The sequence below is a fragment of the Tachysurus vachellii genome, chromosome 2 (assembly GCF_030014155.1).
Source record: "Tachysurus vachellii isolate PV-2020 chromosome 2, HZAU_Pvac_v1, whole genome shotgun sequence".
Classification (NCBI taxonomy): domain Eukaryota; kingdom Metazoa; phylum Chordata; class Actinopteri; order Siluriformes; family Bagridae; genus Tachysurus; species Tachysurus vachellii.
Genome location: NC_083461.1, coordinates 33,936,413 through 33,954,615, shown reverse-complemented (window position 1 = coordinate 33,954,615; position 18,203 = coordinate 33,936,413). Strand labels below are relative to the sequence as shown.

General features: G+C 40.5%; 1 protein-coding gene across 7 annotated transcripts in view; it reads right to left on the bottom strand.

The window, feature by feature from the left end:
- nvl (nuclear VCP like) overlaps positions 1-18,203 on the bottom strand; it is a 62,644-nt gene that overhangs the window by 32,496 nt on the left and 11,945 nt on the right. For 6 of the 7 annotated variants that reach the window (XM_060864396.1, XM_060864395.1, XM_060864400.1 and 3 more), the window contains exons 13-23: positions 16,231-16,375; positions 15,835-16,108; positions 14,506-14,727; positions 13,606-13,710; positions 13,304-13,366; positions 7,815-7,934; positions 5,654-5,753; positions 5,467-5,573; positions 5,283-5,359; positions 4,920-5,008; positions 4,029-4,126 (exon numbers count right to left, since the gene is read on the bottom strand). In XM_060864396.1, coding sequence (XP_060720379.1) covers positions 4,029-4,126; positions 4,920-5,008; positions 5,283-5,359; positions 5,467-5,573; positions 5,654-5,753; positions 7,815-7,934; positions 13,304-13,366; positions 13,606-13,710; positions 14,506-14,727; positions 15,835-16,108; positions 16,231-16,375 — 1,400 coding nt within the window. Of the gene's footprint in view, positions 1-3,221; positions 3,312-4,028; positions 4,127-4,919; positions 5,009-5,282; positions 5,360-5,466; positions 5,574-5,653; positions 5,754-7,814; positions 7,935-13,303; positions 13,367-13,605; positions 13,711-14,505; positions 14,728-15,834; positions 16,109-16,230; positions 16,376-18,203 lie in introns of those variants that run through there. The other variant, XM_060864401.1, reaches the window with a different exon arrangement.

Sequence of the window (18,203 nt, the reverse complement as noted above, 5' to 3'; positions counted from 1 at the left end):
GAATTGTCTTCCTCCTCTTCGTCGTCCCTGCCCAGATCGAGGAGGTCAGAGTTAGCATAGCCATCTGCGTCCTCGTCCCCCAGTTTGTCATCCTCCTGCATGAGCAGGCCATTGAACCGCAGAGACATGTCTAGGGATTTGGCTTCCATCATGTCTGCCCACCTCTCAAATTCCAAATTTAGGATTGTCACTCACCACAATCCCTCCACTGATGCACCGTTTGGCGACGGAATCCAATGACGGTCCGTCTGTTGAACAGTTAAACGAAATCAGCAAGTCGGTATGTGCTGAGAGAGCTTGCTGCAGTCTCCCACGGGAAGAAAGCTTGAATGACGTAGACAGGGGTCGACCTGACAGACAGACGTGGTGTCATAAGAGCTTCCACAGTTGGTCACGCCCAAAGCGATTCCCCATAGTGAAACTAGAGCGAAGTTAGAAAAAGAACTCCTCTTGCTTGTTGCTCGGTTGCTTGTCACTGTTGAATGAATGGTCACCTGTCGCTTTGTTGCTCAGTAGAGTGAACATACCTTGATGCATGCATTACTGTACACCAGCTCTGTTTCTGGCGCTGGTTCTGTTACACTTCAGTGTCTTCCCCATGTTATCCGGATTCTGGAGTCTTTTTGTGGTGCCTTATTTGTGAGTGAACAGGTTCATAGTGTTTTCTATCTGCTAATCTTGCATTTACATATACCATTGATTGTGTTATTGTTAGTGGTGTGTTTGTATGTTTGTCAGAGTGCAACCTGGATTGGCAAATAGGTCTTCAGGCTAAACGATCGTCAACAACCATGAATGACTGGTTTAACTAGCGTAATTTGGTCAGAATTCCTTTAGCTCTAAAACGGCTTGTAAAATCTTCTCTGAACAGTTTGGTTGCTTGTGTGTCTGTGTTTGTGATTGCTGTGCCAGGTTTTGGTGCTCAGTGTTTGCAAAGATTCGAAAACCAATGTGCCTGGTGGGGAAAAGCAAACAGCACTAACCTGTTCTGAAAAAGTTTGTTTGTATGTAAAGAAAACGTTAATTTTTTAACGTATGAAATGTGAAAAGAAGCCACTGTGTAATTCAGTAGAGTCTCATGTCTCTGAGAAGATCGTGGAGTTACTTGAGACAAGAATTTTAGAAGAACTAACTCCGTTTAAAGGTAAGTAAGGCTAGTATTGCCTTCACTGGAAATAAAAAATGACATTCGTATGTATGATCGATTGTATGGTTTTTTGTTTTAGCTGAACTGAAACATTCATTTTCAGTCTCTATATGTACATAATTTTGTTTGTGTTTTTGTTTGTTATTAGCCAGTAGTTTGTGTTTTGATGTGATTTTGGGGTATCCACGATACTGATAAAATGTGATCACAGGTGCATCCTGGCTCTGTACTGGATATTACTACCGTATTTGGCCATGGTTTTTCATTAGTTTTTACATGTTTAAATTGAACTTCCTTATGACATGTCATGAGGTTATTGATGGCTCTACACCAGGATACACCTTCCTATAGAGTTCTGTTCCAACTTGATCTAGTTATTAAAGGTGTCAATCTATTTGCAGCAATTATGTTTAATAAATAAATAGCTTAATTACAATATTTCTTTTTAGTATTAAATTTCTAGATATTTCATAACATGACATTGGCTGTTTGTTGTTGAGTACAGTGACAGTGTGAGTAATACATGCTGGGTCCAGAGTTTGTCTCGTAATTTGGTGCTGGAGTTATGGAGAGCATCCTCTTCAGTATCTGCACTGCTGCCTGATCCAGATTGATTTTTTGTTTGTTTGTTTGTGAATGTTTACATCTGTTGAGTCCCCAAAACGTCACAGTTCTAAACAGTTTATCTGTCAATAATTTGTTAAAATATACCTGAATACAAATCTTGATTAGAGAGAAACCTTCTTAAAAGATTTTCAATTTTAAACACATTGTTTTATTATTCTTTGTACATTTTCTTTTTCTACATCTCTCATTGCCTATTTTATGTTACAGCATGTTTAATCATTATACTGTTAATTTTCTTAATAACTCGTGGAGGATTTTCTCATCTCCTATCACTTGTATGATATTGAGAGGGGCGTGTCTTATTTACTCAGGCAGTATTCGGTGCACTATTAGATATTCCGTTTGCACAATAAGCGCATGAATTTTCTAGATTAGGAGTAATACCACCACACTAAAGTCATATTAAATGTCAGTGACTGTAACTGTGACAGTCCGCAAAAATTTAGATGATTGTTTCTTAATATACTTACTTTTTATTTCGATATAATAGTTGCTACGGCAACTTTGCTTCATTGTTTACCTGAATTTCTGCTTGAATATCATCAGCCACCAACCCCATTAAAACAACACATTTATAATGTGTACAACCAAAGAATAAATGACCAGAATTGAGGACTTGCTTTTTTGTATTGTCATGGCGGTTTGTTACTGTGGTTGCTCGAACCTTAGATAAACTCGGTTTCAGGCTTTTTGTGCTTATTTGGTATCTTGCATTAGTAGTGGATTCACCTCAGGAAAAGACTTTAAATAGTGAGAGATGTGGATTGGTGGTTTTATTTTTCAGGACAGGAAAACCTTTTAATGTCACTTTAAGATATAATGGAAACCATAAGCAGATTGTACTTTTTTGGTACTTTTGTCAAACTTGGTTATTGCAGTAAGGTCATAACTTGTATAAAATACCATTTCCATTCCTAGCATCTATAATTGTTACTTTTCCTTTTGGATCCACAGATTATAAGCCTGTATGTGAGTCAAATTGGTCATTTGATGTAAACTGCCTTTTCTGTTGCTTAAAATGATATAAACTGTAACTCAACCAAATCTCTACACCAAACATCTTGAAAGTTCTGCATGCATCTTTCTTTAACATGTGACCTTAATTCTCTATGGGTCCATAGAGAATACATCAAACATGCTAAGCTAAAGTGAAACATCTGTACAGCTGTGTGACTACAGGGACGATTCTGCAGGAGAAATGATTTCCTGTATCAGTATTAGAGACTGTGCTGGAAAAGACTTTCAGTCATTGAAATCTCTGTGTGGGCTGATAACATATGGCCATGTTTAATTTCATTCCTGCTTTGTTGTTATGGTTTGCTGCATTTGTGTGAATTTATTAAACCAGATTAAAAAAAAAAGTCCTTTGTGTCATTAAATAATTTTGGAGATAAATGATTACTGAGGTTTTTCAGTGTGTGTATTTACAGACACACTTCCAAGCTCGTGAACTCCAAAAAATGTTTATTTTAACTCTTCATCCACTCGCCTACTACCTAGTGAGTGATTCACGAAGATTCTCATACATGAGCCGGTCCTGTATGGAAAAAGCAAAACAGAAACAAATACTTCAATTTTTGGCTTCTTCTGTATTTGAAAGCCACATAATAATTCTAGATAATAACTGACGCCTCAGTGACATCAAATGCCCAGAGGGTGAGACTGATTATTATTTGCTTTTCTAACAGAGGAATGAGAAATGATGCAATGCCTGCAAAGATCATTTGCTGCACAAATTCCACGTAGCACAGACCTGTTTATTTCTACAACCACAAACCTGGAGCCAGAGCTGACTTTGCTCCACCAAAGCAAAAAAAAATATCTCACTATACGACACTCATCTGGCGACGGAAGGGTGGGAAATTTGTCTAGAAGTGAAAATGTCTTGGCAACTTATTCACCTGGCAACTGGACAAACTGGTTCACTGAAGCACTCGACAAGCATCATGAGCTACGAGAACGCACACATGCACCTGCTTACATCCCACAAGGCCACGGGTTTTGAAGCTAATAGAGCTCTTAGGGGAATCTTTAGCTCTTCTGACTTGATGCTGGGTTACAGAACTGCACTTGTTTTGGATAAACATCTAAACAAACAGACTAAACTGCAGACACTATAAAAGCTGCTCAAGGTATGGACTGTTCCCTCGCTCACTTTTCTTGACTTATTTATCCGGGAGAATAAACAGTATATTTTCAGACATCTACATAACAGTATTATTGTCTCCGGCGCTCTTGCGTTTAGTGCACTCACCTTTTTGGAGACGGACGGCCGCACCTTTTTGAAAGCCTCCTCAAAATTCTGCCTGCTGACTCTAATGTCTTTAACAGACCCGGAGGAGAATGTGTGCCCTGTGTCAAAGAAACAATGGCAAAAAGTGGACCACATGGACCCGATTAAAGCATTTCACATGCAAGTGTGGACCATCTGTAAATACAAAGGAATTATTGGCATTTCTGTGCACAAAAAATAGATGTAACCTTTAAATAGCACCACATGCAAAGGCTCCAAAGACAGGTGGATTCAGCTGCCCAGAGCGGATAGGTTCCATTAAATTCAATTAAAATTCAGTTTAATTTCAATTTATCTGTATGACGCTTTTAACAATAGACATTGTCTCAAAGCAGCTTTACAGAAGAATAGAAGCAAAGTTTAAAATTAAGTTACTATTTATATATAACATCGACCCCTAATGAGCAAGCCTGAGGTGAAGGTGGTGAGGAAAACCTCCCTGAGATAATATGAGGAAGAAACCTTGAGAGGAACCAGACTCAGAAGGAAACCCAAATAATGATGGATTACTAAATCTCAAAGGCATTTTTATGATATAAAATCTTGCAAAGGGGCAAGTGCAGGCGGGCTGGAGTGGATGGAGAAAAGTGTCAGGAGTGTTGTGTGTGACAGAAGAGTGTCAGCAAGAATTAAAGGAAAGGTGTACAAGACAGTAGACCAGCTCTGCTGTATGGGTTAGAGACTGTAGCAGTGAGGAAAAGACATGAAGCAGAGATGAAGGTAGCAGATATATGGATGTGTTAAATGAGGACATGCTAAGGTTAGAGTTAAGTGGAAACAACAATAATTTTTAAAATAAATAACCGTTTGTTGGAGCTGTCCCTTATTTTTACTTAATAAGGTTGTGTTTACCTGCATGTGGTGCAGCTGTCTGAGAGCCGAGATGGGTTTTTAACGCGTTAACCGAAGCCTCTCTAACCAGTGCTGACAGGTCTGCCCCACTACAGAGAGAGAGAGAGGGGCTTTAATAAAATAAACTTAATGACTCCACTGAAACTAACATCACATCTGCAAATTCCAGTCAATCTCAATAAAACAAAGTCATCACCCTTAGCAAAAAACTGAATAGCGACAATAAAAACATCTAACATGCAAATAAAGTTCTTTGCAAACAAAAGCAGGAAATGTTTTACATTCAAAAGTAATATATAATAAACTACCTATTTTGTTCTATCACACATTTAGCTTTATTCTTTACTGTTGTCTAATACTCACGTGAAACAGTCGCAACGTTGGTCATGGGCAATTTCCCTCAAGCTCACATCTAAGTCCAGGCGAGGTTTAGTTCCTCCCTGTGACAATTCCATGGATTATTAACAATTTACTTGAAATTCAGTTCATGTTACTGGTCTATACAATCAGATTAATACAGCTATCGTGTTAAAACAAATAAATTCACCTTGGTAATTGTGAGCAATATTGCGTGCCTGTCATCAGCTGGAGGCAAACCCACATACAACACTTTGTCCAAGCGGCCTGGTCGAATGACCGCTGGATCTATGATATCTGACCCAGATCAAATAAAGTCATCAGATAAATGTTAGAAAAGACAAACATGCATGAAATGCTTTGCTGGCTCTTTTTACCTGGCCGGTTGGTGGCAGCCATGATAAAAACTTGGCGACGCGTTTCTAACCCATCCATCTCGGTCAGCAACTGGTTCACCACACGCACACTGGGTCCAGACTGAACACACAAACCAAACACAATCTGCTGTTCACATCAGCTGTGGCATTTTCAATCACTCAGTACATGTATTTAATTCTATCAACAGAAGTGAAGATTATACTGTAAATGTGAGCTATACGGTAATGTAGGAAAGATTTCCATAAGAATGAACTGTTTCTTATTAAGTTAAAGAAGACACAAAGAATGTGTCTAGCTCTCTACTCATCAACCCTGTGTAAAAAAAAATGTTTTATCACCTCAAAAGTTGCTTCATATTGTGTGTGTACCTGGCACAGTGCCTGACCAATCAGGGTTAATCCTATCCTGCTTCCTCAACTTAAACAGCTCCCATTGTTTTAACCCTCGTCTGAGCCGAAAGACACTGAAGACTGTTAGACTAAGACATGATGTGAAATAAACCTTTATTGATGCACTGTTTGATAGCTGAGAGAAGGTATTTGAGCAAGGGCATTGCTGGGTCAGCTCAGGAAAATGCTGTGGGCTCACGTGAATATCTGGAAATTTGCACATGGCTGAATGCTGATGTAAACACTGCAACATACCAGCCACAGTCACTCACTTCTTGCCACTTCTCCCTCTCCCATTTTCTTCATATTTTCTCCCCAAACAGGTCACCTACCAATCCCCACCCACCTGCCAGCTCTCCCCTATCACACAACAGCTACCAGCTGGGAAAGACTGGATGTTAACACATGCTTCCTCGAGACACATGAAGCCAGCAAACCGCTGAACATCTTTGCTGCTTATTCTCAGTCACTGGGCAGTGTAACAGACGGAGGAAAGAATGAACTGCCCTCTTCCACTTCCACAAGCTCACAGGCAGCCACTTTTTTCTGTTGTTGCTGTTATTGACAGGAGAGAGAACGTATGGCCACAAATGGCTGTGATAACACATACTGTCCCCTCCAAAAGTATCGGAATACCAAGGTCCGTTCTTTTGTTTCTCAAATACACTATTAGGGATTTGGATTTTAGGGACAAGATGAATTTAAGACCACAGAACATTTCTACATTAATTTCCTAATTTTTTATATCTAAATGTGTTAAACAAATTAAAACATGGCACCTTTAGGTGAGCAAAAGTAAATGACCTATTAAAGAAAGTAACACTTAATATTTATGTTTTTTCCCAATGGCAATAATTGCATCAGGCCAGCAAGAAGCTTTAGGGGGTTTCTCCTTTTAGTCTCCTCTTCAGGATGTGAAATGATGACCAACAGGTTAAAATCCACACACTTCACTGTAAACTGACAGACAATGTTTCTGTAAGATTTCTGAATTCATTCTACTGCAATCGATAATGATTAATAATCATTAATTACCAGCAGCAGCCATGTGAGCTCAAGCCATGACACTTGACTGATGAGATGTTCTTTTGGATCATGAGCAAACCCTTTTTCTCTCCACACTTCAGGCTTTACATCAGTTTGTAGAGGCTCTGTATTTCTTTGTGAATTCCAATCTGGTCTTCTGATTCTTATTACTGATGTGTGCTGTGGTCTTTATATTTCTGCTCTTGAAGTCTTTATAGAACGGTGGGTTGTGATGTTGTAAGTTGTTAGTGACATCATTGTTGTTTCTGGGTTTTACTTTACAATCTCGCACAATGTGTCTAATCATCTCCTCTTGTTTGATTTCCAACCTGTTGTATTGGTTATGCCCAAAGCTTGTGCAATGGCTGTTTTTCTTCAAAATGCCTTGGTCTTCTACATTGACAGCTTGTCGTGGTCTTCATGGTGGCGTATCCTTTTTAACAACAAATGCAGTCTTCACAATCAAAACCCAGAGCTCATCCCGAGAGTGGACTTTTAGAGATATTACAGAGATAAACAATCGCCCTAACAGGACACACCCAGGCAATGGATGGGTTCAACAAACAGTGCATTGTTCTAAGTTGTTTGATGTATTTAGAGATAAATATAAGGAAATGCAAAACCAAGCTCTATTCTTCAGAGACTAAAACACTACTTATAATATTAACCTACATGTATAAAAGCAGTTCTCTTAAACCTGATAAATCTTTCACACCAAATAGTGAGAGATATAATGCGTAATTACCTCATGGCCAGAACGTCTGGGGCAAAGGGCATCAATCTCGTCAAAAAAGATGACACAGGGGGCAGAGTTCTGTCCTCTCTGGAACACCTGGCGAACTGCCCGTTCACTTTCACCAACATACTGCAGAAGAATTTAATTTAAGAAAAATTAAGAAACTGTACAATTTTATTTATACATAACACCTGACACGAGGAAATAGATCAGAGTCATTAAAGCCTGTGTGTGTTAAACAATAGAGACTAATAAGCTTGTGCATTGAGATCTGCCATTACAGCACAACACGATCATGAGAAATCTTTTACATAACAGAAACTAAATCAGCTGGAAGTTCTAAAGAGTTAATAATGGATTAGGGAAAAAAGGGTCTGGTTACAAGGAGTAACTCTGAAAATAGTCTGTGTATCAGCAGCCACATGCAAATTTACTTTAGGCTTTAATTACATTCTTTTTTTTGCCTATTATCATTAAAGTGATCAGAGAGAGATGATGCAGAATCAAAAGCAGTAGAAAAACAAATGTCATTAAAAACAGACAGGATTAAAACAGGTCACATTAACCCAAATAATATGTTCTGTATAGAATAAGAGTAGATTACGTTGTTGTTTTTAAAAACAGAAATAAGATTACAGAGACTACAATGACCAGAAATATGCTTTTATGTCTAATATACTGTATGCTAAGATAGCAGGCTGTCTTGTTTTGTCAGTTACACAGATCAGTATCAGAGTCTTATGGAAAGGCACACAGCAACACTTGACACAAAATACGTGACAACCATCCTAGAGTCTGCGGATGACACGTCCCTTCTCCTACCAAAACCATCCACCCGCCTCCTCCAACTACACAATCTCCACTAATACTACCACTGTCACCCTTATTGCTAATAACTCTTTATGATGATCACTTTTATTTTGACCATTGGTGCAATTATCCTCACCATCATCATCTACATTTACAGCATTTGGCAGACACCCTTATCTAGAGCGACGTACAAAGGTGCTCAAGTCTCCATCATTGGATACATTAACTCTGGTTCACTATGTTACATACTTAAGATACCATAAATCTAAAACATTGTTCAAAGTTTTGTTTTTTTATATAAACATATATGCAACAAACAGGGAAGGAAGTGCTAGTTGAAGTGATTCATGAATGAGTATTTAAGTTAAACAATAATAACAGTGTGTATTATGGTGACTGTTTCACTGGGAGCAGCTTTGATTGTACAGTCTAATGGCAGCAGGGAGAAAAGACCGTCTATTTCGCTCCTTTAGACACTTAGGGTGTAACAGTCTGTCACTGAAGGAGCTGCTCAGAGATGAAAACGTTTTATACAGGGGGTGAGCGTCGTTCTCCTGCAATGATGACAGATTTGCTACCATCCACCTTTCTCCCACCTCCTGTACAGTGTCCAGAGGAATCCCCAGGACTGAGCTGGCCTTCCTGATCAGCTTGTCCAGTCTCTTCCTTTCTGCAGTAGAGATGCTGCTGCACCAGCATACCACACCATAGAATATGGCTGAGGCCACCACAGAGTCAAAAAAGCTCTCCCTGTACTCCAAAAGACCTTAGTCTCCTCAGCAGAAAGAGCCTGCTCTGCCCTTTCTTATATATTGCCTCAGTATTGTCTGTCCAGTCCAGTTTGCTGTTCAGTTGAACACCCAGGTATTTGTAAGAGTCCACTCTCACGATGTCCTTTCCCTAAACGTTCACTGGTGGTAATGAAGTTTGTTTGTGCCTACGGAAATCCACCACCAGTTCTTTGGTTTTCCCCGCATTTAACTGGAGGCAGCTCTGTTGGTACCAGTCCACAAAGTTCTGGATCAGTCCTCCCTGTACTCCCTGTCATCATCATCTCTGATCAGACCGACGATGGCAGAGTCATCAGAGAACTTCTGTAGGTGACAGGTTGCTGAGCTGAACATGAAGTCTGCAGTGTATATGGTGAAGAGGAACAGGGCCAGAATCGTTCCCTGTGGGGCTCCAGTGTTGCAGACAACCATGTCAGTCTCACAGTCACGAGTCCTCACATACCGTGGTCGGTCTGTGAGGCAGTCCAATATCCAAGCAGACAGATGCAGATGATGGTCCACTCCCATGTACACCATCTTATCCCTCAGGAGCACAGGTTGGATGGTGTTAAAAGCACTAGAGAAGTCAAAAAACATGACTCTCACTGTGCTCCCAGCCTTTTCCAGGTGCGAAATAGCCAGATATAGGAGGAAGATGACAGCGTCTTCCGCTCCAATGCCAGGTTGGTAGGCAAACTGAAGTGGATCCCCATTGATGGGCTCACCAGAGGTCAGAGATGAGTGCGCACCAGCCGCTCCAATGTCATCATCAGATGCGAGGTCAGTGCTACTGGTCGGTTGTCCCCAAGGTCTTTTGGGCATGACGTCTTTTGTACCATGTAGGATGTTTTCCATAGCTGTGGCACCTTCCCCAGCTTCAGGCTCAGGTCAAACATGTACAGAAATATGCCGCACAGTTGGTCTGCACTGGTCTTAAGGAGCCTGGAGCTGATGCCTTCTGGACCCGCAGCCTTCCTCACTTTGATCTTCCTGAGCTCCATTCTCACTTGGGCTTCTGTAAGTGGCAGTGTGTATTGGTTGGATTGGGGGGTGCTTGTGTGTAGGCTGTGAGCTGTCAGCAGTGCAGAAAGAGGTGGGGCTGGAACAGCTTGCTGTGGAAGCAGAGGAGGGGGTTGCAGCAGAGGGGACTGGATGGGGGCAGGGGAGGGTGGCTGATCAAATCTGTTAAAGAATAGATTTTGATCATTCACCCACTTCTGGTCATCCTAAGCCTGAGAGCTGGGCTCCTTATGACCAGTGATGGTTTTGAGCCCCTTCCACACACTTTGTTCTGCTGCAGCTGATCCTCCATCTTCCTCCTGTAGCATGCCTTTCCTTCCCTGATCTTCTTTCTCAGTTCTCTCTGGACATTTTTCAGCTCTTCCTTGTTTCCTGATTTAAAAACCCTCTTCTTCTCTTTAAGAAGAGTCTTTATATCAGAGTTGATCCATGGTTTGTTGTTGGGAAAACACCGTACAGTCCTGGTAGATACAGTATTCTCCACACAGAAGTTGATGTAGTCCGTAATAAAGTCTGTTAGATTGCCGATATCCTCCCCATGAGGATTACTCAATTCCTCCCACATAGTTGTTTTAAAACAGTCCTTCAGAGCCTCACTGGTCTCATCAGACCATGTCCTCATTGTGCGGAAGGCACAATAGCTGATCCCTGGTGTAAACAATAGAACCGTGGCTGTGAACAGAGTTTCCAGATGTGACTGTAAACAAAGTCCAAAAAAGCAAGAAAAGTAGAACCAGTAGAAAAGTAGTAATAGAAAAGTAGAAATGGTGGAACCAGTCGAGCAGTGCTGGGGGGTGTAGGGTGCAGTGCGAGGAGTGAAAAGAGCTTTGAGGTAAGAGGGAGCTGGTCCGTTTTTTGCTTTGTAGGCAAGCCACAGTGTTTTGAATCTGAAGCTACCGGAAGCCAGTGGAGGGATCGCAACAGCGAGGTGGTATGCAAGAACTTAGGCAGGTTGAAAACAAGCGATGCATCTGCATTTTGGATGAATTGCATTCATCCTCTGCAAAGACTCCTGAGGGTGGACAAGAGTCTCTTGTGGTTGACCGTATCAAACGCTGCTGAAAGGTCAAGGAGGATAAGGATGGATGACAGTTTGGCTGATCTAGCAACATGTAGTTTCTCGGGGACATCCAAAAGGGCTGTCTCTGTGGAATTAGCTGCTTTAAAGTCAGACTGGTTGTGATCTTGGAGGTTGTTCTGTGAGAGATAGAAAGACAGTTGATTATAGACAATGTGTTCAAGACATTTTGAAAGAAACGAGAGAAGTGATACTGGTCTGTAGTTACTGCTGTCTGATGGATCCAGAGCAGGTTTATTTAGGATGGGAATAACTCTTGCTCTCTTGAAAGTAGTTGGTACCTGACCAGATGCTATGGATCTATTGATGATAGCGGTAATGAAGACGGTCTTGCAAGATGGTCTGGAGCATAGTGGAAGGGAGTGGATCCAATGGGCAGGTGGTAGGATTGCAAGACTGGATGAGTGGGTAAAATCTCTTCTGCTGCTACATTTGAGAAATGCAACAACGAGTAGGGGAATCCAGACTGTGAGGTGTAAGTGCAGTCAGGGCAGAAGTGAAGGTCCTGCAGATTTCCTCAATCTTCTTATGGTAGAAAGAAGGAAAGTCTTCTGCAGTCAGGGAGGATGAAGCAGGTGGAGCCCGGGGGGTTGAGTAAAGATGATATGAGGTTGTGGAGCTTTTAAGGGTCTTGTGCCGAAGCTTCAAGCTTTTCTTTGTAGAACGAAGTCTTGGCAAAAATCACATCTAAGGAGAACTCGGCCAGGAGTGTACGGTAAAAATCAGGATCTGCATCAAGTTGTGATTTCTTCCACTTTCTCTCTGATGATCTTAGCTCTCTTCCATTGTTGTGCAACACATATGAAAGCCAAGGAGCAGAACAAGATGTTTTCTTGGGTTTAGTGAACAAAGGGCAGAGAAATGGTTCCTCCATGGTTGAGGAAAGAGAGGAGAGGAAATTATCTGTAGCTGAGTCCAAGGGTAGTGAGGTAAAGGACTCAGGATCAGGAAGAGAAACAAAAATGTGCCAGAAGCTACAGAGGAAGGGGAGACAGAGTGGAAGTTGTGGCAGGTAAGAGCGAGGGGGCAGTTTTAGGTAGGTAGTGATGGAGAAGGATACCAGGTGATGATTGGTGAGGTGTAGTGGGGTAGCAAAGGAGTCCAGAAGAGTTAAGGGGGAAATGTGTCCATTTCTTCCAGGAAGTCTCCTAGGGGACCAGGAGGGCAGTAGACAACAATGATAACAAGGTTGATTGGAGAGGTGACTCAAATGGCATAGAATTCAAAAGAGATGGTTAAATGAGACAAGAGGAGAAGTGTAAAACACCATCACCTTGACAATAACCACCACCCCTGCTTATTTTTTGTGGTGAGTGAGAGAAAGCATAGGCAGAGGATAAAGCAGCTGATGTAGCAGTGTTCTGTGGAGATATCCAGGTCTCTGTTAGCACGAGAAAATCAAAGGAGTAATGGGAAGCTAAAGCAAAGTTGAAATCAGTTTTATTTACTGGCAATTCCAGAGCCCACCTACCACCACTGTTTGAAACTCACACCAGAGGAGGGTAGATAAAGCTACTTGAAATGTGACCTCTGCTCTGTACTGGACGAGAGCCTCTGCGACAGTAAGAGTTGAATACAGAGATGGGTTTGAGGAACATTTTTTACCAGAAGACAATATATTCAAATAAAGAGAGTTAAAGCACTCATCTAACATTACCTGAGCATCAGTATCAAGAAAATGACCATTTTACATGACAATACATGCCTTCTAACAAATAACCAGCATTCTGAAAGCATTATGATTCATTTAAAAAGCATGATTTTGAACTCCTGGGACTTTAAACTAGAATGTATGGCACGTGAGCGCCTGTGGAACTCACCATGTTCAGTAGCTCGGGGCCCTTGACTGATATAAAATTTAAGCCGGACTCATTGGCAACAGCCTGTAATAATAAACAGAGAAGGTTAGTGTTTAAGCTGTAAGGCTGCTAATTTACAAACCCTGCATAGAGACAATGTTTCTAGCAGAAACACACATTTACTGTCTATCTTTTAGAGACTTCAGCCAAATCGATGTTTTGTAGAACTGATGTTGGCTTTGAAATAAAATCAATCATTACGAATACATAACAACTGATAGATACAGAAAAAGAGCAAATCTAGTGAGGAAACGTCGGTATACTTTGGCAAGAAGAGTCTTTCCACAGCCTGGAGGTCCAGCGAGCAGCACTCCGGCAGGGGCACTCAATCCCAGAGCTTTGAACTGCTCTGGAAAACGTACAGGAGCCTGAACACACACACACACACACACACACACACACACACACTTTCTAACCTCAAATCTTATAAAAGGCTACAAAACACTACAGCTTTATAAACACTTCAAGTCTAAACATACGGGTTAATAAAGGATCTTCACATATGATAATTATGATCTTATTCACCGCGTATTCGCAGTACATGACCTAAACAATGACTACGTTCACACAGGGTAATACAGGTCAAGCCTGAGTATACGTTGAGTTAAAGGATAAAAGATAATAGACGTATAATAAACAACTGTATCAGGACTTATCAGAAGATATTTTTAGTATCTTTGTACATTCAGTACTTTTTGCATTAACATGTACTGTAAATCTCCAGTTTCACAGTCACACAGAGAAAGACAGATTCCCTTTGAGTTTCTGTTGGTCTTGTATCTCAGTTTCTTCCTCATTTTTGTTTTATTTTCTGGGAGTTTTTTCCCATGACGCCGTCACCTCCGGGTTGCTCCTTAGATATCGAGATCTAAATCCAGATTTTGTTCAGATGGTTTGTGACAATGATCTATACCAAACAAACTGAACTGAACTAAGCACACAGATCTGAAATTCAGGTTGCAGCTGCTCTTAAAATTGCCCTGTTTTAGAAGTCAGTTTTAAAGTCACTCCCTTTAAACAAATAGAAAGTTCAGAATGGCTGGGGTTAAAAAATAAATAAATATAAAACAAAACTGAAATTAGTGTTTTCTCAGGGTTTTTGTTCCTCTTATGTTATGATCTAATAGATTTCTGGACATTACTAAACTGTGTGCTAATCCTACCAAGATGGCCATGGTGAGTTCCTCCCGAATGTCTTGCAGTGCACCGACATCATCCCAGGTGACATCAGGCACAGTGGCGAAACCTTCACGCTTGGCAGATGGTTGGACCCGTGCCAAAGCCTCCATGAAGTCATCCATGTTGATGCAGAGATCAGCAAGCTGTTCCTCACTCAGAGATTCGCTGTTTCTCAGTAGAGACAGCAGTTGTTCTAGCTCCCCCTGCTGGTGAAGAGAAAAACAAATGGCTTTCACAGCATAGCACAGCATCACAGCATTACACAGTGTGTGTAGAAATTCTTTTTACTTATACATGATATGCCTTCAGCATTCTGCAATTCTCACTTTAACCTAGTATGGACTTTCTGACTTGTGACCTAATTTATAAATCAGCAATTAAGCTGGCTGGAATCCTGCCTATTAATTTGATGTGTCTCGACATTTTTCACAATCTAAACACTGTTCAATGTGTGAAGCAAATCACAAACAGGAACAAAAACTTGAATACAAGTGATGCATGAGAATCATTTAAATTTTCACTTTACTGAATTTGCAGAAAACTGAAAAATCCCATTTGATTTGTTGCTTGTCAAAAAAATCATAGCTTCGGTGGTCACTTGGTGATGTCTGTAAGGAGATAGTGAAGCACTAGACAGTAGGAATCTGAGAGCATTTGTTCCCCCTGTCGGGTTTGTGTTCATCTTACATCATCAGAAATATGCATGAAGAACACAGTAAGGCACCTCTTCTGTGTACCATGTTCTGTGGAAACTCATGATAAAACACGTGCTCAGATTACTTTACTTCCTTAAGAGGCCTGTGTACGAGTTGGGAATCTTCTACAGGTTCCCTTCTAATCTTCCCCAGCCACATGACTGCTTCCACATGAACAATAATTCCAGCAAACTGTGTTCTGCTTCAGACTAAACTGCCAGTGTGGAAACCCACAAGTCTTCTAGGCCTTAAAGTTCTTTAAAACCATGGTTTAATACAGACAAAAACCCAAATGTTGATGTTGTTCATTCGGCTGCTCCATGTTCTGAGTTGCCACAGCGGATCATGTGGTCCGCGTATTATATTTGGCGTAGGTTTTTAGTGGCTGGATTAGCACCCTGCCTTTTAATTGAACCCAGACCGTGGCAATGAGAGCATGGGATCCAGGCACTGGAGACCACCAGGAGGCGGACAGACAAAAACCCAAATGTCTGAGAATATTTCCAGTGCATTTATTAATTAATGAGTTAATTTCAGGTCATTTCTTAGTGAATGTTAATACAGATCACAACATTCAATTCCCCTTTTGATACTAGGCACAGATATAAGCACACCTACTTTTGGACTTAAATGATCTGAAGCCTGTCCACTGTCTTCTGCCACATCACTGGACATGCTTACATCCTGGGACTTGGTCCTGACATCATCGATGTTCTGACACTTGATACCAGTTTCGAGCTGCAGCAGCAGGAGTCGGTTTACAGCAGTCATGGCTGCCTCACGGCACAGTGCCATCAGATCCGCACCGACATATCCAGGTGTGAGCCGTGCCAGCCGTGCAAAGTCAAAGTCTGCTGCCAGCTTCAGCTTCCGACAAAGAGTACGAAGAATTCTGTGGCAGAGGAGAAAGGAAAATGTAAAGAAATTCTTTATTAGGTGATATATGAAATAAAAGTCATTGCTTTGAGGTGCAGCTCATGGAGAAGTTGCAGTGTAGGTCTGAGGGCTACGTACTTGATACGCGCTCCTTCGTCTGGTATTCCCAGACAGATTTCTCTGTCAAAACGTCCTGCCCTTCTCAACGCTGGATCTAAAGCATCGGGCCGGTTGGTGGCTCCAATAACCAACACCTGAGCTGAGTTGTGTGAGGAATTCAAGTCTAAAGAGGAAGGAAAATACAGTCTGAGGATGAGAACATGACCGAAGCAAACACACAGTTAAAGCAAAAGCTTGTTTACCCTTAAAAACAATAATACAAAAAAATTATAAGAATAAAGTAAGACAAGATTTAAAAAAAATAATATTTGTTTTATATAACTGAGCAGTTAAGGGTTAAGGGTAAAGTATTTTAAAACACAAAGAGTGGGGGAAAACAAGATTACATCAATTTCTGACCAAATTAATAAATTGTATGCTTAAATGTTTCCTTCATAACTTCCTCAGTCTTTGAACATATCCTCTGTGCAGCTCTTAGATAACTTAGATTAAATTATTCTCAGCAGTAACATTGCGATACAGATGCTCTTCTCTCCCTGCGGCTATTAGACTTTATAACCAAAGCTGCTCCCAGTGAACTAGTCACCATAATCCACACTGTTATTACTGTTTCACTGCAATAATAAACAAAAACAAAGTATTTTTAAACATGTGCAATAACAGACATTTTGAAAAATGTGCAATATTACCCATGTCTTCAGTGTAACCACTACTCTTTTTATACATTTTTGTTTTAGTATATTATGTATATTCAGGGTTCCCACTCTTTTTCAGAGATCATTTTCCAGGACTTTTCCAGGACGTTTCAAATTTAGGAAAAAAAGACAAGGATCACAGATTCACGGCCTAAAGTAGTATGTTCTTCTCTCCAGAAGTCTTAAAAACAACGTACGCTTTATGGCTATTACTTAACTATAAAATTAGAAAAACACCAGATACCCACACACAGAGCTCTTTCAAACGAGTCATTCAAAATACGTATTCATTTAGGAATAAAGAAAATGACGGTATTTATGATGATATTCACTTTCACGAACCATTCGTTAATTAATGCCTACTCAAAGAAACGCCATTGTATGTTGCTAAAAAGGAAGTGACAGGAGTGATCCTATGGTTAGTGAAGGATAGAAAGGAAGTCACTTAACTTCTTGTTTAGTGAACTGTTGCAAAAATCAATATCACATTTGCAAACGTGTTAAGTTTATATAAGTAAACCTATTATAGGTTACCAGCCTTCGCCTTACTGTATATGTTTACAACACTAGTCTGTGCTGCACTTTGAGCATGCAAATAATTGTTCAATGTATGCTTCACTGTGCATCCCGTCAGTAGAATATCTAATTTTGACTTCTTACAGTATATCGCCCATAAAACAGGTTTCGGGGACTGTGTGGATGGATTACTTTTAAAGACAATTTGTCATGTGAATGAAATTTCAACAATTATAAAATAAAAAGGCCGCACATATTAATACCCTTTCCTTTCTCAGGCCAATGCCGTCATGCATGCTTTAGTTTGCTGTGCATTCCCCTTGCACATGATATTCAGATAAACAAGGTTAATATAACCTGCTTACCCGTCACCATTTGCTGAAAACATTCGAGCACTTAAACCATTCCTAGCACCTGAAACCGCCAACACAAGACAGCGTCATCCGTCACAGCGAGATTAAACAGCATAACAAAAAAACGTCAAAACTCAGCGTCCCTGAACAGAGCGCTTTCTGTTACTAACGTTAATTGTTTCGACCGGTTGTAAACTGTTCTTTAAATGATCAAGAACATTTATAATAATAATTTAATAATTAAGATGATAAAGTAAATAAAAATAAATAAAAATAAAATAATAATTTTCCAGGACAACAAGATTTTTTCCAGGACAATTTATGTTTTCTCTCATTTTCCATGTGTTTTCCATGACTGGAACATTGGTCATTAATTTTCCAGGATTTCCAGGTTTTCCAGGACGCGTGGGAACCCTGATATTATATT